General features: G+C 29.9%; 2 protein-coding genes across 2 annotated transcripts; both read right to left on the reverse strand.

The window, feature by feature from the left end:
* Nucleotides 1–7,345: 7,345 nt before the first annotated feature.
* On the reverse strand, nt 7,346–11,400 carry LOC137824771 (uncharacterized). Its single transcript, XM_090294008.1, has 7 exons — nt 11,337–11,400; nt 9,362–9,435; nt 8,909–8,984; nt 8,724–8,796; nt 8,481–8,554; nt 7,565–7,658; nt 7,346–7,451 (listed from the first exon to the last, which is right to left on the reverse strand). The coding sequence occupies exons 1-7, from the start codon at nt 11,398–11,400 to the stop codon at nt 7,385–7,387; spliced, it is 522 nt and encodes a 173-aa protein (XP_090150134.1). The 3' UTR covers nt 7,346–7,384.
* Nucleotides 11,401–16,012: 4,612 nt separating this feature from the next.
* Nucleotides 16,013–18,050, reverse strand: LOC137826958 (protein LURP-one-related 15). Its single transcript, XM_068633122.2, has 4 exons — nt 17,897–18,050; nt 17,197–17,366; nt 16,413–16,631; nt 16,013–16,302 (listed from the first exon to the last, which is right to left on the reverse strand). Exons 1-4 carry the CDS (start codon nt 17,958–17,960, stop codon nt 16,162–16,164), a joined length of 594 nt encoding a protein of 197 aa, XP_068489223.2. The 5' UTR covers nt 17,961–18,050; the 3' UTR covers nt 16,013–16,161.
* Between the last annotated feature and the right edge of the window lie 2,407 nt (nt 18,051–20,457).

Below are 20,457 nucleotides of genomic sequence, written 5' to 3' on the forward strand. Positions count from 1 at the left end.
CACGAGTATAGGAATATGTTTATATTTTTTTCTTATCTGTTTAGTTCATAGTGATTTTACGTTTATCTTTTATTTATTAGAATAAAATTTATTATTATTTAGTTATAATTACTTACGAATTTAAATCCATAAATATATAAAAAATTATATGTGGATATTGCGTTACTAGTATTATTTGTAGGTGAAATTGAGTTATTTGTGAATTTTTTTTTATATGTATAACAGTAAAGTAGCTTAAGAACAATCATAGATAAAATTTATATGTAACTTTCATGCGTTGTAGCGGAAAATTTTTAGAAAATATTATTTGTAAATAATGATATTGAATCGTTAAATAAATAAAGTCACCCGTTACCTACTATTTTTTCATATATATTATAATAATATTAATATTATGGGTAACAATAATAGTAATAATAATATTAATAACAATATTATTATTACTAATAACAATAATATCAACAATATTATATTAACTAGCGGGAACATAGACACTCACGTGTCTGTGTATCCGCATTTTTCATTTTTACTATTTATATATTCATATAATTTTAATAAATATTAAATTATATAAGAAGATATGTAAATTATCTAAATGCACCATTAATAATAGTTTTATTAAGATTTTATGTTAATTTTTTTATATTTTCATTTTATTGTTTTTAATATTAAATTTTGATTTAACTTAGTGTAATCTTTAACTTTTTAAGGTTATCAAGATTAAAATTAAGGTTTAAAAAATGGACCAGCAAACAATGTCAAAACATAATGCAAATGGTTGTATGTTGGAAGTGGTAGAATCTATCACCTTATCAATTGAATCCACATCTTCCATGGCAAAGAAGTTGAAAAAAATAAAATAATAAATTATATACAAATTACCAAACTTCCAACTTATGTAATATCTAATAGATCAAAGCATCAGTAGACATAAAAACTTTTCCCGCAAAGTTGGGGTTAGGGTTCATACAAAAATATAAAAAAAATTAAGAAAACAATAGAAACAAAAATGTACAAATTCTATAACAATGAGACACGTCTCTGCTTCGAACGCTTTGGGAAGTGCGAGAAGGAGGAAACAATGGTGGTTGTTGTACAATGGTGATTGAAGAGGGACTAAGATGAGTGAGAGTAGGAGAAGAACATGGAGCGTGAAGGAAGAAGGTTCAAAATGTGTCAAAATTTAGGAGCATTTTTTTTTCTTTGGATGCAACTGGTGAAAACTACTCCTTATAAGGAAGTGGAAGAAAGTGGTAACCGTTCAACTACTCCTTATAAGGGAGTGGATGTAACTGGTGAAAACTACTCCTTCATTAGAAAGTGGATGTAAATGGTGACGGTGAAAACTACGGAAGAAAGTGGTAACCGCTCAGTAATAATCAAATTGTTCACGTTTGGCCACTACTCACATTTCCTAATATTTATTTCTCTCTCATAAAACAAACACTCCCTCTCATTAGGCAATTATTTTTCAAAATAAATTATCTCTTTCAATTCAAACGGTTGCTCCATTTATTTCAAATATTTTATTAAATTTATTTATCTCTCATACAACAAACACTCTCTCCTTATGCAATTAATTTTCAAAATAAATTATCTTTTTCAATTCATAACCACTCCTCCACCTCTCTTTTAATTCATAATCGTTCATCCACCTCTCTTTCAATTCATAATTGTTCCTCCACATCTCTTTCAATTCAAAACCGCTTTTCCACCTCTCTTTCAATTCAAAACCGCCCCACTACGTATACCAAATATTGTAGAAAAAATAAGAAAGGGCACAATGACCATAATACAATAATAAAATTAAATATTAATATAAGGATAAAATGGGAAAAAAATTAAGAGCAGTTAAGAGGGGAATAAGAAATAACACAATGACCATAATACAATAATAAAATTAAATACTAATATAAGGATAAAATAGGAAACAAAATTAAGAGCAGTTAAGAGGGGAATCCCCTTTATATATAGGTATAGATAATAATACCAATTATTTTATTATTAATAATAATGCTTTTATTATTATTATTATTATTAATAATCGTTTTATTATTATTATTATTATTAATGCTTTATTATTATTATTAATGCTTTTATTATTAATATTAATATTATTATTATTATTAATATTCTATTAATAATATTATTATAATTACTATTATTTTTATTAATATTTTTAATAATATTGTTATTAGTAATATTATTATTAATAATATCATTATTAATATTAGGTTTAATTATCTTTTTGTCCCTACATTTAATGTTAATATTAAATTTACTGATTTTTAAAAAACCAATTTGGTTCCATTTTTTTTTTAAAAGTATGTAATTTGACACGGTAAGAAAAAATGATTTTAACGGGGCTTTATTTTTCCATTATCCAAGGTTAAAACTTCTATTAAGTCATTTATCCAGGGTTGTAGTTTTATCTGCTAAACCATTCCTGGGGAACGTGTTTCCCGATATTTTTTTAAACCTTAGGAAAAGTCTTTCAGAGCCCTAGTTAAATACAATGGGTCACATCACAACCCACTGTTACCTAGCTCTACAACAACTGGTGTTTATCATTGCTTTATATATCCTAAATAATTGCATTATCTATCAGATGTGGCCTTGATTGCATGTGTGTTCTTGGTTAAAGATTACAAGAACATATTGCGAGGAGAAATTAACTTTATTACTTATCACTTTCACAGATAATTAATTATTAGATGCATTTTAAAATAAATGTCTTAATTTAAAATATTTCAAAATTATGATAATTAAATATTAATAATTATAACTAAAACTAAAAGTGCACATAAAATACACATACATCAAAAGCTAAAACAAAATAAGTCAGTTTTTTTGAAGTATAAGCTCGTAAAAAAAACTAGGAATTATATAAACCAACTACCATCAATCATAAAAAATATGCAAATATTGTTGAAATAATTATTATCCAAGATTAGTTGTTGAAATAATTATTATCCAAGATTAGTTGTTGAAATACTTATTATCCAAGGTTATTTTGTTGTTTTTAAAATAAAATTTTGAAACTTTAGAAAACTTATTTGTAATGTAAAGTTACACTTTCAAAAATTTAGAGAATTTAGTTTTACATATATTAAAACTATGTAATTTTTAATTATTTATTTATAAATAGATTTAATTATATTTATTTATTGAAGTTTGAAAAATCTGGAGTGTTTTATTGATGTTATACAATAAATCTTTAGAATTTAACGAAGGTAAAAAAAACCTCTGTTATTTTATTGAGGTTTTAGAATAAATCTTTAGAATTTAACAAAAGTTAAAAAAATTCTGTTATTTTGTTGAGGTTTTAAAATAAACCTTTGAAATTTGAAGAACGTTAAAAAAATCTCTGTTATTTTGCTGAGGTTTTAGAATAAACCTTTGGAATTTAACGAAGGTTAAAAAAACCTCCGTTATTTTGATGAGATTTTAGAATAAACCTTTGGAATATACAAAAGTTAAAAAAAAATATTCCTTATTGTACTGAGATTTTAAAATAAACCTTTGAAATTTAACGAAGGTTAAAAAAACCTCCATTATTTTGCTGAGGTTTTAGAATAACCTTTGGAACTTAATGAAGGTTAAAAAAAACTATGTTAATTAAATCAATTCCTAGGGTTATATTAACCTCTGCTAAATAACCTCCGTTAAAATCCTTTTTTTTGTAGTGTGATTCTTTCTGTCAAATTTCCACCAATGGTGTTAACTGGTGATGATTTGGCACACACAATGTCATTGATATGCAAACATGGACTGTACACGTAGAAACCAACTTTTAGGGTTTTATCTTCTTTGCGTCTTGGTGATCGACATAGGGCAGAGGAGTGGAGGCAGAGGCGCCAGTGGCAGTGTGCCACACATTAGGTTGAGGGTGGTAGAAAGGTTTATAATGAAGGTGATTGGGAGCAAAATTGGCGTAATTAGATAGGCACTCTAGTTGGGGTAATAGAAGGAAATGGAATGGGTATGCGACGATGGAGCGACACAAATGTTGTTGTCTAAGGCGTAAGTGAGTGTGAAAGGGAGGAAGTAGCCTTGTGACGGCGGCGGAGGGAAAGGTGGTAATCCACGTCATCAACTTCCGCTCCCCAACCTCTTTTCAGATGGTTTAGGTTGGGATCCCTCCACTACCGTATTATCTTCGCGGTCTTTGACACAGGCGTGGTCGAAACCTTAGTCTCTGACCCCTCCCTCCTAGAAAATGTCATCATCTTGGTCCTCGTCATGGACTCTCACAACAATCGTGTCCTGGCGGCACTCCATGCATTGGGCCCCTTCCCTCCGTTTAACACTCTCATCGCTTACAACCTCTGCTCGCTCTGTCGTCTCTTCTTTCCCCTCCCCTCCATCGAAGAAGGTGACAAGGAACGTGCCATTGTGAACGATGACGCAACAAACAACGAGGAACATGGCATCATGTACCATCCGTGTTTGCATACCAATGATATTGTGTGTGCCACATCATCAACAATCAATGCCATTGGTGAAAATTTAACATAAGGGACCCAATTGCATATTGTTTTTAAAACTTTGAGACCAAATTGATTTTTTTAGAAATCATATAGTAAATTGAATAATGACCCTAAATGTAGGGACAAAAAGACAATTATACCTTAATAATATTGTTATTAATATTATTATTAAATTATTATTATTATTATTAATGTTATTAATAATATTATTAATATTATTATTAATGTTATTAATAATGTTATTAATAATATTATTAATGTTATTAATATTATTATTAATGTTACTATTATTTTTATTAATAATAATATTTCTATTAATTAATAAAATAATAATAACTATAACGAGATTATAAAAAAAATTGGTAAACAATTAAAGGTTCTATATAGGTTGTATTTATATTTGTGGGTATAATTACCTTATTCGTCTCTATATTTATGGCCAATATTTAATTTAGTATGGTGGTTTTAAAAAAAAATCAATTTGGTCTCTATGTTTTTTAAAATGTATATAAATTGGTCATTTCTGTTAAGTCGCACAAACGACGTCAAGTGGTGCGTATGTGGCAGAGAATGGGTGATGTGGACTGTCAATTAAAATACATATCAGATTGGGTGTTTAGGGTTTGGAGGCATGAAAGATTAGTTTAGGGAAAAATCAATTGGGGGTTAAGATTTTTTAATTGCAAGCAGTGAGTTTATGAGGTGCGATCCCGTGAGGTGCGATTGGGGTTTAGGGTTCAATCTGTGAGGTGTGATCCTGAGCTCGTGAAGTGCGATTGTGTGGGACAACGATTGTGGGAGGTGCAACCATTGTTGAGCGTGGTGCAGTTTCGTGCTTGGTCGTTTATAAGGTTAGGCAAACATTCCCACCACGAATGAAGCTACGAACGAACCTGTGAACGAATCACAACGCTGGACTCCACCACAAACGACCCTCGTATCTGTCAACTTGTATTTGTGAAGAAGCCACCATCCAATAGTTTACGATAAAACAGAAACCCTAACCACCACACTTTATTAATCTCTGACAAGCTCAATCTCATGCCTCTGAACCCTGACACTACAAAAAAAACTTTTATTAGAAAGAGCCAAAGGCGGACACTAATCACAAAAAGCCCACGCAAAGATGCAATTAACGTGGGCTTTGCCTTCACACAACTTTGAAGCTAATATCCTTGTCGCAAAAATAATTGTCGGGTGCATGACGTCGCAATAAGTTGGCTTGCGTGGGCTTTGCCTACAAGTTGCCAACATAAAAAATTACAAATGTTAACTTAAGCGGGAGCTTAGCCTTGGACAGAAAGTGAGGGCTTAGGCTTAGCTAGGGGGACAATAAAATTAGCGTGGGCTTAGCCTTGGATAAGGGGACAATAAAATTAAAAATAAAGCGTGGGTTTAGCCTTGGATAGTGGGACAATAAAATTAGAATAAAGCGAGGGCTTGACCTTGGTAAAGTGACAATGAAATTAGAATGGGCTTAACCTTGGATATGTGGACACATAATTTCTTTTTTGTATGCACTATTTTTGGCCGCTATTGAACTCCACTTTTAAATAAAAGTTTGGATTTTAAATATTAAATATTAATATTTTTTAATTTGCTTTTTTTTTTGCAATAGCATTAAAAAGAAAAAAACATCAATGAATTGATAAGTTAAAAACTAAAAAACAAAAGTAATGAATAAATTATTATATTGATGAATAAAAAGTGTTTAAGCACCGGAAGATGGGCATTAATTAGTTAGCTTGGTTATCTTAGTGATTTCATTATTCTTAGTGACTAACATTTGCGCTGCTTACTAGTTATGTTTTATCGAAACATATGCAATGAAAAAACTATCATTTTAATACATTTAAGAAACTTTGTTCTATAATAAATATTTTTATTATAGAAAGTTATGCACCCAACGACTGGTTCTCTAGCTTAAGTTATGCTTAAGTTAGTAATTTAGCTGGATGACCACAATTGTGAATGAGTAGTTTGATAGGCTGGTTCTCTAGCTTCCATGATCATCTTCTCTGGATTCCATGAATATATTGCTTATCTAGTTTCTCTGGACACATAACATAGTATCTAAAACTGGGGATCGTACAACAGCAACAAAGGTTTAAGGATAGCTACATACACAAACATTTAAATCATATGGTATAACATCTTGGCTCTTATATGTTAAAGAGAGGATTATATTCAAAATTGTATATTGATCACACAGAATCCTCTATGGAGTTACTAATTAAATTGCAGATGTCACTGCATATACCCTAAAAGAGAATAACCACATTTACAAACTTTTTCTGTTTCACTGTAGATGAAAGAAGCCTTAGGATAGCTCCATATACAAACTTTTAATGTTTTATGTAGATGAAAGAGGCACAGGCCCAAGTCAAAAACCTGTTCAGTTTTAAATTCTAATCAATATCAAAACTAGCTGAAAAGGTATGGATTATCCTGCACACACTATATTGGCCATATCATTGGTCAACATGAAGTTTTCATCATGCATGATGTATGTATATTGCATAAGGAATAAGAGAAAATAGTGCTGAATTGATGACATAGTGCACGAGGCCAATATAAAACAATAACTCTAGAACAACAAAACAAATTCATGCATAATCCAAATATAAAACAATATCATTTCTAATTTTTGGATTGATTTCCACAGTGAATCTAATTACACCAAAATGAAGAAGTTTGTGATTGAACATTGAAAGGCAATGACACTTGCCAATAAGGGTATATATTCTATAATTGCAAGTCGGACCCTCCAATGCCTATCCTCAGCAAGCTCAACAATGGCTGGTAACAAAGATTGAGATAACAGATCGATTCCGATAACCTGCAAGAACAGATTGAACAAAATGTTAGTATATTGGAGTTACAAGCGACATCAGTTATGCCACTGAATTGAGAATGCGATTTTGTATATTGGAGAATGTCTTCACATCGATACCCCATAACCTACTTTCACAAATAAACTTAAATCATTATTAAAAATTGAACAAAAAATAATATCATGAGACTTTTATATCTATATAAACAAGGGATGTTTACTTCAGACGAAAAGCTCTTACCAGCAATCAATTCCCACATCATTAGCCCCCAGTTTATCTGCCTTTTCATCATCTCCAATGTGTAAGGCTTTGGAAGCCTCCACATTTACTTGATCTAGGAAACGGAAAACATTGGCAACAAGAATCAATCAATTTAGCATTATTGCAACAACAAAGGGCAGCATGAATAGTTTGCTGCACTCCAAAGAAATGATTTTTATGATGTTTTGTTTACATTTAAATGAGGAGAAAAGGATTGAAGTCATATCCATAAATAAACAGTTAATTTATGTACTATCCATTTAAGCACTGCAATTTTTTACAAGACCCTCTTATGTCTAAGGATTTCTTAGATGAACTTCTTCCAAAAGTATTTGTAAGTGATCAAAATAAAAAGAAAAAATTAAAAACATTTCTCAAACTAAAATTAGTTTATAGATAAATTGCTTTATAAAAGCCCTCTCATTAATTTTCCTAAAGTTAATCTTCAACTTATGCACAAGTAAATTTTAACTTTTCAATAATTTAATTTAATTTTTCCTTTTCTCGTATTTGAAGAATTTGATCTAAACTGGCCTCTGGTAGTCATATATTGCAGGTATATCTTCAGAAAAGAATAAAAAATGCTGCCTGGTTTTGACTAATTATTTCAGAGTATCTCTAACTATTGAGCACATAATAATAAGATTAAAGGATGCAAAATGAAGCAAAACAAAAGCCTCAATAAAAGAAGGTATTTTAACTAACAACTCAAGCAAAAATATCTACCATATTCCACATGAAAGTCAAAAGCAGATTACAAAGATGAAAGATACTATGCCTTGTAAACAAGTAACTGTTCTTTTATTTATGCTAATGATAGTGAAGAATGCTGTGAAGAAGGAGGGGGTTAATGCAAAATGGAATTTATTAAAGTAAAACTAATAATCATTTATACCTAGAGCAGCTTGGAATATTCTTGAATCTGGTTTTTCATATCCGACCTCTGATGATATAATGACCGCATCAAACCTGAGGTGAAAACCAGAAAATGATACATTGAAAGCTATGTATGCATCAGAATTTGTGAAATTTCTTCAAACTAAGGTTCAACAGGCAATCATAGTCACCTCCTGGAAAAAATGTTCAAATTTTCCATATAGCTAAGTAACAGCACAATGAAGGAATAACCGATACTCACAGAATTAAGACATTAAGATCCTTCAGTAGCTTCCTTAAGCGGTTGTCAAAATTGGATACAACAGCCATCTTAACTGCGTACTGCTTGTCACGTTAGTAAGGACTAACTTCAAAGTAAGTAGTAAATGATGGCGTTTAAGTTGTTAACAATGTTACTTTTTCCAGATAACTATAAATAATTGTTACCTCCAGCATCCTTGAGAAGAGTAATTGCTTCATAAGCTCCATCTGGAAGATGCCACGCATCCCCTCTTGCATAGTACTGAAAAACAAAATAACACTTGAAGTTCAGACACAAATGTGGCTGATATTATTACTTTGATTTGAGCACAAATCATGTAACTTTTAAAAAACTCTCCGGCCAATCTACTTTTCCTGGTTATGTAAGCAATAATATCTAGAAACAAGAAGAACAAGAAGATCAATTTTGGCCATCGACAGACAAAGGATCCAAACTCTGCCATTAATGAAGGCGACAACCTCTTTGATTCTCCATTGATCTTGCAGATACATGTATCTCTATCTCACTCCATACCCTCACTCTTTCACTCAATATACTATTATTTGTGTTTGCAGGAACAGTGAACTTTTGAGTCTCTTATATTACATAAAGATCCTCTCTAACCCCCTACTTCGCACCCTATATCCTTTCCTCTCTATTGCTTTCTTTCCCATACTACTTACTCCATATTCATTATAGGAACCACTACCAGCTACAAAATACCAAAAACCAAACAGTATTGAAAATGCCTAAAAGAAGGCATAACCAGTGACTAAATCTAATAACCCAGCAACCAAAAACACAGTGTTAGGGCACAATCGAGATGGATTGAAAACGAAAGGAAATGCGAAACTTACGGTGTTAGGGCACAATCAAGAACATGGTCGTACTCCGGTTACAATGCTTGAATGCTCAACAGAGAGAGTACTCCGGTCGCAATGCTTGAATGCTCAACATAGAGAGATTCGAATGGAGGGAAGATGTGAGAATGTTGCTGATGCTGAGGAAAAGTGGAGTGAAGTGAGTATTGCGTGGAGAGAATTGCTTCCGAATTGAAAAATGAAAGAAGAAAAAGAAAAGAAGGGATTAAAGTAAAGCAAAAATAAAAATTAATTATTTGTGTGTAATTTGCGTGGGCTTAACCTTCCTATTATTTAAATTTAATTTTAAAACTTTTAGCGTGGGCTTAACCTTCAAATATTTAAATTTTAATTATTTTTATAATTTTAGTAGCTACCATTTCAGCAACGTAACCATTTTTTTTTTAAGTTTACGTAAGAATAACTCACGCTTTCCTCACACCTTATTTAATGTATTTTAATAATGAAGGTTTAATGAACACTATTTAGTGTCCACTTATAACCTTCAATATTTGTTTACAGCTAAATTAAGATTTCCTTGTGTATAAACACCCAATCTGATGTGTCTTTTAATTGACAACCCACATCACTCATTCTCTCTGTCACATACGCACCACTTGACACTGTTTGATGTAACTTAACAAAAAGGATCAATTTGAATACATTTAAAAGAATATAAAGACTAAATTGATTTTTTAAAAAACCAATATACTAAATTAAATATTGATGTAAATATAGAAATGAATAAGGTAAATTATACCCCGTGAGATGTAGATTCCTCTATTCCGTACCAGAAAGCGGTATCATTGAGAATTCTTTGACATTTGTACTAACCTTCGAGAATGTTCCTCTGAAGGTGATGCAGGTTGGTGAATTGAAGGAAGAGATTTACTCCTAGGTTAAGCTTTTCATGGATCTTACTACACCAGTATTATATGGCCATTTTTTAGGTGAGGTCAGAGATCCTTCTTCTTCATCCCTTTCCTTTTGCAAATTGTCTCTATTTTATAATTGGACCTACCTTTTCTCTTTAATGCATAAGATGCCACTCATGAATAACATTTTAAAATGAAATTTTAAATAACAATGAAGAATTCACAAAATGTCAAAACAATTAAATAATAATAATCAAAAAGTCAAATACACATATAAAAAAATTAAAATTGAGACATTTTAGTATGATCTATCTTATGTGATGATTATTCCAGAGTATTAAGAGATGAACTTTTTAAATCTAATTCAACAATCGATTTATAACTAAGATTTGTATTTCCTCATATATTATATAAAAGAAAACATATTTTCTTTTTAGTGTATAATAAGGAAAAAATTATAGTATTAGTATAAATTTTGAAATTCTATTAATTTTGTTAATAATTAAAGTAATTAAACATCTTTTTAGTAGTTTTTAGTCACAATTACAAAAAAAAAATATTAATATGAAATTAATTTTGGAAGGAGTCATTTTATCTTTTACTTTTTACTTTATAAATTTAAAATATAACAAAATTATTGTTGTGTAATTCTTTTTATTATAATTATTTACAAAAACAAATATAAACGATTTGAACAAGATGAACAAGATGAAGATGGATTATAATTAAGAATGAAGAGATAGCGTAAACGACATGTGTTAAAAGAAAACTTAAATGACAGCAAAAGGGAAATAAGAAGTTTAAAATAATTTAGTTTCTGTATATCAAACTATACATATGAATACGTTGCAAATATGTATTCATACGATCATATATACCTGGATCACAGTAGTGAGGGGCGATGATGGGGGTGCCAAAGGGTGGTGATAATTGGTTTGCCATATTTGATGGTTTTAAGGATGAGGCAGAAGAATATGATAGTTTAATTTGCAGAATCAGAAACTGAAACTTTCTTATCTGCAATGGTGAAGCATGTTATTGTAGGGATAGCTTTTCTTTGCGTATAAAAATCAAACTTCTTGTGATGATTAATCGTTTTGAATTCTCTAGTAGTTACGACCGAGAAAGTTGAACCAGGAAATGTCAACCTCTGTTAATAGGAAATGAGAATATTCCACACGCACAATGAATCATATATAATAAGGATAAGTTATTTTACTAAACATGTTTATCCGAGCATTTTCCCTTCTCAACACCTCTATCTCTTCTTTAATCTTTCTCATCATTCTTTGAAACTCTTCTTCGTTTGTCTTCTTCGGTATTGATGGAAATCCCACATCGACTAGAGATTAAGACATTTCATAGTATATAAGTGGGTGCAAACCTCACTTCATTGAGCCGGTTTTATGGGATTGAGTTAGGCTTAAAGTCCACTCCGTAATATGGTATCAGAGCCATTTTGATCCTATCCTAACGAGTATTTGTTGACCTTAACCGGTCACCACCCATAATATGTTATCCCACGCACACTTAGGCTTACAGTTAATTGTAAGCTTATGGGTTGTGTTTGGGTTAGGGGAATCAATCGACCTTCTCAGCTATTCGGCCATGTCGGTTTCTTGGTAATCTGGTAGGTAGTACAATGTATTTTTTTACTGTATTTATTATTATTTTGTGCTTCTTATTATATCTATTCTTACGCTTAAAAGTTATATTTTTTTGAAATAATAATTTTATTTTTATAAAAAAATTTCACTATTTAGCTTTTTATTTTCTTAAATTAAATAAATTTTTTTATTCAATTTTTAACAAAAAATAATATTCACATATTTTGTTAATGATCTCGTACAAAAGAGATTGAGAGAACTTCTTCTACCTGCTAAACTCTGTTTCAGTGAGTTAGTTCACAATCCTCCTTATACTTCTCGATTTTGTTTTGGTTTAATATCTGCTCTTGCTCCTCCACTCCAGTCAAGTTCTCCTTTCTTCTTAGGCTCTCGATCGAGAAGACACTTGTAAAAGTTGTCATTAATGCACTATAATAATGTAACTTTTTCTTTATAGACTCATTATTATTGGGTGAAATTAACATTTGAATCGTTATTAAAAACATATTACCTAATTTTTTTAGTACACTTTAGGTTTGTTAATCTGTTCTTAATCTTATGTCTAGTCTGATTTCGGTACAGTTAATAATAACCACATTAGTTATGGCACTAATAGTAATGTTTAATAATAATATTTAATATTTATTATCACTAAAAATATATTTTTATATTTTTTACTAATTAAATGATATATTATGTGAGACTAAAATTGTTAATTTTGAAAAACTAAATAACCAAATAATGCAGTATTAGAATTTTTACGAACTAATTGACAAATATGTAAAAGAATAGTGAATTTAAGCTTTTTCTTATGATTTAGTAAAATATCATAAATATGTTCTTACCAAATCTTATCCAAACCAGGGGATGACTATAGTCCAAATATTTGGTACAAAAACTTAGAAGTCAAATTCTGAGACACTAAGGATAAAATAATCTTGTAATATTTAATTTTCTTATTTTCAGTTTTCATAAAAACATTATAAAACTATATTTGGAACGAGAAAAAATAAGAAAAAAAAATGGAATAGAAAAAGACAAATTATGCTCTGATTATGATTTCTTATAAAGTTGAGGAAAAAGAAAAAATATAAGTGGGAATCACCAATTTTATAATCTTTTCAATATCGAAAGAAAGATAAAGAGAAGATAATAACATATGATACAACAACATACTAGTTTTATTTTTGTATTTTTTTATGCAGAACATACATTCTACTAAAGTAGACGAGTTGTCTAAATACTACACGAGTATAGGAATATGTTTATATATTTTTCTTATCTGTTTTAGGTCATAGTGATTTTATGTTTATCTTTTATTTATTAAAATAAAATTTATTATTATTTAATTATAATTACCTATAAATTTGAATTCATGAATAAATGAAAACTTATATGCAGATACTACGTATTATTATTTGTAGGTAAAATCGAATTATTTGTGAATTTTTTTCATGTAACAATAAAGTAGTTAGACAACAATCATAATCTGTATCTGTATGTATAATTTTCATGTTTTATGGCAGTAATTTTTTTGAGAATATTATTCATAGATAATGATAATTCAATCGATAACTAAATAAAGTCACGCCTTAATTACTCATTTTCTATACATATTATAATAATATTAATATTATAAATAATAATAATATTAATAACATTACTAATAACAATAATATCAACAATATTAATAATAATATTATTATTATAATTATTAATATTTTTATTAATATTTTAATATTATTATTATTATTAATACTATGTTTAATTATTTTTTTTTACACATTTAAAGTTAATATTCAATTTAATGATTTTTAAAAAATAATTTAGTCTCAATTCTTTTAAAAAAAATATGCAATTTATTCTATCAAATCTTCACCAATGAAATGATTTGTCACACAATGTCATCGATATGCAAAGATGAATTGTACACGTAGAAATTTTTTCAGGATTTTATCTTTTTTTGCATCTTGATGATCGACATAGGACCGAAGAGTGGAGGCAGAGAGGCTAGTGGCACGGAAGGTGATTGGAAGCAAAATTGGTGTAATTGGGATATGCACTTTGGTTAGGGATGGCAAAGCGGGGCGGGCCGTGCGGGTCGGCCCGCGGCCCGCAAGTAAAAAACGCGGGGCGGGATGACCTTTTCAACCCGCTAACCCGCATTAGCCCGCCCCGCATTAGCCTGCGGGCCAGTTGCGGGGCGGGGCGGGCTGGCCCGCAAACCCGCAAGAAAAAAATATTGACACTTAGTAGCAGCAGGGCAACCTAAACTGGGTCATGCCAATTAAATCAATTTCAAACACGATAAATGAGCAAGACAACCAGTTAGAGAAGGAGAAGTAAGCAGAGGGTATTTTAGAAGTTACCCATGACCAAACCATCAATTGAGCCAAAAGTTATCTTATTTTTATTGTATTATTTTTATGAAAAGATAATTAATTAATTGTCATTGTTTTAATATATGCAGATGACGGGGAAGATTATAATTATGAAAAAATTGATGAAGGTTCTACTAAGGTGGCATCCAATGTTATTGAAATGGAAGAATGTCAATAATGTTTATGTTTAATGTTTTTGAATTAATGTTTATGTTTAATGTTTTGGAATTAGGTATTTTTAATGTTTTGGAAGTGGAAGAATAGTAATATTTGATATTTATCTTAATGTTTTGATGTTTGACTATATTTGAAAAGGAAGGAAAAAAAATTAGGTTTGATAATAACAAATATATAGGTTTAATTTGACAATTTTTTAATAACAAAATGTAAAAAAATAAATATTTAATTTAAAAAAAAAAACACGGGCTGGCCCGCAAACCTGCGGGCCAGCTCTTATGCGGGGCAGGTTGGGAATTCTAGCCCGCAATAACTTTGCGGAGCGGGCCAACCCGTCCCGCATTTTTGCGAGCCAAGCGCGGGGCGGGCCAATGCGGGGCGGGCTGGCCCGCTCTGCCATCCCTAACTTTGGTAGGGGTAATAGAAGGAAATGGAATGGGTATGTGGTGATGGAGCGACACAAATGTTGTTGTCTAAGGCGTAAGTGGGTGTGAAAGGGAGGAAGTAGCCCTGCGATGGCGGCAGAGGGAAAGGTGGTGGGAATATGGTTCTGGTAGTAATCCACGTAATCAACTTTTGCTTCCCAACCTCTTCTCGGATGGCTTAGTCTGGGATCCCTCCACTACTGCACTATCTTAGCGATCTTCGACGCATCCTGGCGGCGCTCCATGCACTGGGTCCCTTCCCTCCGTTTAATGCCCTCGCCGCTTTCAACCTTCGCTCCCTCCGTTGTTTCTTTATTTCCCCTCCCCTCCGTCACAGAAGGCGACAAGGGACGTGCCATTGTGAACCATGACACAACAAACAACGAGGAAAATGCCAACGTGTACCATCCATGTGTTGCATACCAATGATATTGTTTGTGCTACATCATCGACAATTAATATCATTGGGAAAAATTTAAAAAAGGACCTAATTGCATATTTTTTTAAAAAATTTTAGAATCAGGCACATAGTAAATTGAATATTGACCTGTATAGGAAAAATAATTATATCTTAATAATAATATTATTAAATTATTATTATTAATGTTATTAATATTATTTTTATTAATGTTATTATTATTTTTATTAATAATAATATTCCTATTAATTAATAAAATTATAATATTTATAATAAGAATAAAATCATTATAACATGATTATAAAAAAAATGGTAAATGATTAAAGGTTCTATATAGGTTGTATGCCTAGTTGTGAGATGTGGATTAGTTAATCCTTCTTCTTCGTCCCTTTCCTTTTGCAAATTGTGTCTATTTTATAATTGGACCTACCTTTCCTCTTTAATGCATAAGATGCCACTCATGAAATCTTCAATTACTTTATGATAACTAATGCATGAATAACATTTTAAAATAAAATTTTAAATAATACTGAAAAATTCACAAAATGTCAAAATAATTAAATAATAATAATCAAAAGAATCAAATACACATATAATTTTTTTTAAATAATTTTAATATAATCTATCGTATTATAATGAATTAAAACTTTAAAATATTAAAAATAAACTTTAAACTTAATTCAATTACATAAAATTTATCCATCACCACCGCCATCACCGTTAGATCTCACAAAACAAGTTACAATTAGACTAACAATAAATGCATGATCAATATTTGGACGTAAAGTCACCATGTACTTCTCTCTGCTGAATATGGGGACACGCTTTTTACTTATCTGCAGCAGCAATTATTTCCATGAGTAAGAAGCTGTAATATATATAATGTGATTAAATAATCATATTATTTTTCCTTCAAAATCATAATTACGTATTAAAATTAAATTACCTGGGCAACAAGAATGTTGGAATCGCCTATGTAAACATCCCAAGAGGATCCAAACCAATTTCCTTTGACCTTGAAGTCACAAACACCAGTGAGATTATTTGCCAAAAACACGTTTAATTTCGTCCTTAGCTGAAATAATGAGGATCTTTCTCTTCTAAAGATCAAATCCCTAGATTCTGCACTTTGGCCTCTAAATGCTTTCCAACTATCACCCCATATCTGTATGATCCAACAACTTTCAAACTTAAATCTCAGCAAATTCTAGTTATAATAAATTTTTAAAATTTATATTTATATCATATATTAAGAATATGATATAAATTTTAAATTTAATTTAATCTTATAAAATCATTTATAAGACATCTCCTACATTATTGAATAAAAAAAAATTTAATTACCTTTTTCGTCCCTATATTTATAGTCAATAGTTAATTTGATACAGTGGTTTTTTAAAAATTCAATTTGGTTCCTAAGTTTTTTAAAATGTATTCAAAATGATCATTTCTGTTAAATATCACTAAACGACATTAAGTGGTGCTTATGTGACAGACATATGTAAGTTATGTAGATTGTGCTTACATTACTGTAGTGAATACTGAATTAGGGTCGTTTGGTGATATTTAACAGAAAGAAACATTTTGAATACATTTTAAAAAACTTAGGGACCAAATTGAATTTTTTAAAAACCACTATACCAAATTGACTATTAACTATAAATATAGGAAAAAAAAGGTAATTAAACCTAAAAAAAAATAAAAAAATTTGAAGATATGAATGAACTAACCGATCCGCGAAGATGAACAATGGGATTTCCAGAAGCGTCAAACAGGTACATGTGTCTGCGGATGCTTACGATACTGCTCTTCACACTGAAAACTATGTTTCCATTGCTGTTTGTCACAGTGAATTTTTCACCTATACTCCTCTCCCTTGTGATTATCAGATGAACAGAATCTGGACCAGTATTATATAATTAACAAATAACCACTATAAATTAATTCAAAAAAGTAAATAATCAATTAATTATAAAATATATTTTATTTTAGTATAATAAGAAAAAAAATTATAGTATTAATATAAATTTTTTAATTCTATTAATTTTATTTCAATTTTGTTAATAATTAAAATAATTAAACATATCTTTAGTAGTTTTTAGTCATAATTACACAGAAATTAATTAATTTTGCAAAGAGTCATTTTATCTTTTATCTTTTACTTTTATTGTTGTGTAATTCTTTTTATTACACTTAACCAATTATTTACAAAAACAAATATAAACAAATTTGAATTACCATAGCTAACTGGATGAACAAGATAAAGATGAATTATAATTAAGAATGAAGAGATAGCGTAAACGGCATATATTAAAAGAAAACTTAAATGACAGCAAAAGGGAAATAAGAAGTTTAAAATAATTTAGTTTCTGTATATCAAACTATACATATGAATACGTTGCAAATATGGATGCATACGATCATATATACCTGGAGCACAGTAGTGAGGGGCGATGATGGGGGTGCCAAAGGGTGGTGATAATTGGTTTGCCATATTTGATGGTTTCAAGGATGAGGCAGAAGAATATGATAGTTTAATTTGCAGAGTCAGAAACTGAAACTTTGTTATCTGCAATGGTGAAGCATGTTATTGTAGGGATACATTTTCTTTGCGTACAAGAATCAACTTCTTCTGATGACTAAGCGTTTTGAATTCTCTATTAATTACGACCGAGAAAGTTGAACCAGGAACAAGAAAATGTCAACTTATGTTAATAAGAAATGAGATATTCCACACGCACAATGAATCATATAATGAAAAGTTAAACTATTACAAAAGTAAGGATAAGTTATTTTATTAAGCTTGTTTAATATGATGATAAGGATATAAAGGGTTTCTTGTAAATCTAAAATATAATATTTATATGTGTTTATAATATTTTATATATTCAGGTAATTTATTTATTATAAAATTTAGTGTTATATATATCAATGTGAAAGCATAAACTCTAAATTATAGCTTATACGGTATTACATTAGTTTGTGTAATGCAAAGGATGATACCTTATTTCATATAACTTCAATTTATATTAAATAAACGTTATGAAATATGTAAGTTGTATTATAACCTATGCATTACTAGCACTTCTCTTAAATATCGTGTCGTTGGATAATCGTATCGGACACTGATATTCATGTGACACTTGTAGGATATGTATATGCGAAGTGTCCAATTCAAAAAATATTTGTTAGATTTCTGACAATTCTAGTACAGTTCTAACACAATTTTAAAAAGGAAAAATACATTAATTTTCTAAAAACTCAAACTTATTGTATAAATTTTTATTACGATTATAAAAATAAGAAACAAATCCTTTTGAACCAGTAATGAAAAATATTTTTCTGCTCCAAAAAATAATCTGGAATATACTTGTGCACATAAATCTTTATTGTCAATTTATATAATTCATAATTATATAATATATAAATCTGTGTCCCCGTGTCCTACATTTTAGACATTATATGTATCTTCGTGTCCGTGTTCGTTGTCGTATCAGTGTCAGTGTCTGTGGTACATAGATTATAACTAAAATTTGAGAAAGTAAATTATTTTAAATGTAAATAATATTTAAATTTATAGAAAATAATTTGTATGGTGATATAATGCTAATTTTAACTATTGATAATTTAAGAAAACATTGAATTTTAAAATAAAGATGAAAAATGATAGAACTTGATTTTTGTAAAAACATTGTTCTTGAAAAAACTACTCTTAGCTTATTTTCATTCAAGAAAGTCATTATAATTTCATTTTTATTAATGAATGGTATTTATTCTAATTTATTATTATACAACCGAATTTCAGTTGAAGGTTTTGGCTTGACATCAATCCCAAAGCAGAATATTTTTTTCACTTGCACTTTAACATAGGACACATCTAATTTACTTTCTTCATCCTTTTTTTTTCTTTAGTTCCTTTTTGTTTAATTTTTGCTTTACTTTATTTTTCCAAGTCTCCGTGATACCTAGGTGATTGCTCTCTGTTTGTAGTTGATCTTCCTTTGATCACTGGGACACCTTGCATACATCACATTTAGGGAAAATTTGTTTTGAAGAAACACTTTGTTAAGACTATCCGAGGTAAGTTCTGGCTAAGGGAAGACTTGGTATTTAAGGAGTCCTAGTGACTTACCTCTCTTTCCTGTGAGTGAACTTGGAGACAATTTGACTTGTTGACCTTGATTGAAACTTCACCACGTCTAAAACCTATTTGTGAAAATTTATCACTCATTTGAAATAAAAAAAAATTATGAAAATAATTTCTTTTTAATTTCAAAATGAGTGGTCATTTACATGCATCAAGTGTACAAGGAAGTAATAGGGGACAAGAAGATGCCTATGGATGGAGAGAGGAAAATAGAATTTTGAGAGAAGATAAAGATAGAAAATGGGATGAGATAAAAGAAATGTTTGGCAAAATGGTTCTCAACCAAAATAAGGACAAAAGGTTTGAAGAAGAAAGACCTATTCATAGAAGAAAGATTTATAACTCCCATTATCAAAGAAAGTAAGGGGTGTGTTTTGAGCCTAGAAGTTTATATTATTCTACAGAGCCTGAAGTATACATTTCCTACTTTGAGGGAAACAAAAATGTTGAAGATTACTTAGAATGTGAGACAAAGCTTGATCAAACTTTTAAGAAATACAAAGTGGATGAATATACTGGATTTTTCTTGGTTACCCTATGTTTTCAAGAATATGGTAGGTCTTGCTAGAAGTAAAGGCAACTTGATGATAGAATTGGTACAACATCAAAAGTAGAGTATTGGAGTGATTTAAAGGAGTGTATGATAAGAAAATTTGTTCCGCCTTCATATGATAGAAAAAGAAAACTGAGAGAAAAAAATGAAAGAGCTTGCTTGAATAGGAAGAAAAATTGTAGACGGAGAAAAAGAATACGCTAGAAGAGAAAAAGAATTTAAAGAAAAATTACAAGCTCTTGTCAGAAAGAAAGAAGAGAAAGAGAGGAGAACAAAAGGAAAGATAGAGAA

This window comes from Phaseolus vulgaris, chromosome 8, assembly GCF_051622355.1.
Source record: "Phaseolus vulgaris cultivar YP4 chromosome 8, ASM5162235v1, whole genome shotgun sequence".
In the NCBI taxonomy this organism is placed as follows: domain Eukaryota; kingdom Viridiplantae; phylum Streptophyta; class Magnoliopsida; order Fabales; family Fabaceae; genus Phaseolus; species Phaseolus vulgaris.

Excerpts from the sequence above, each read along its gene's own strand:
- LOC137824771 (XM_090294008.1), bottom strand. The coding sequence starts at position 11,400 with ATGGCAAACCAATTATCACCACCCTTTGGCACCCCCATCATCGCCCCT. Across the intron at positions 9,436-11,336 it reads CCCTCACTACTGTGATCCAG|CTGGTAGTGGTTCCTATAAT; the intron begins GTATATATGATC and ends GGTATTTTGTAG. Across the intron at positions 7,659-8,480 it reads AATATTCCAAGCTGCTCTAG|ATCAAGTAAATGTGGAGGCT; the intron begins GTATAAATGATT and ends TCCGTTTCCTAG.
- LOC137826958 (XM_068633122.2), bottom strand. The coding sequence starts at position 17,960 with ATGGCAAACCAATTATCACCACCCTTTGGCACCCCCATCATCGCCCCT. Across the intron at positions 17,367-17,896 it reads CCCTCACTACTGTGCTCCAG|ATTCTGTTCATCTGATAATC; the intron begins GTATATATGATC and ends ATACTGGTCCAG. Across the intron at positions 16,303-16,412 it reads CCAACATTCTTGTTGCCCAG|ATAAGTAAAAAGCGTGTCCC; the intron begins GTAATTTAATTT and ends TTGCTGCTGCAG.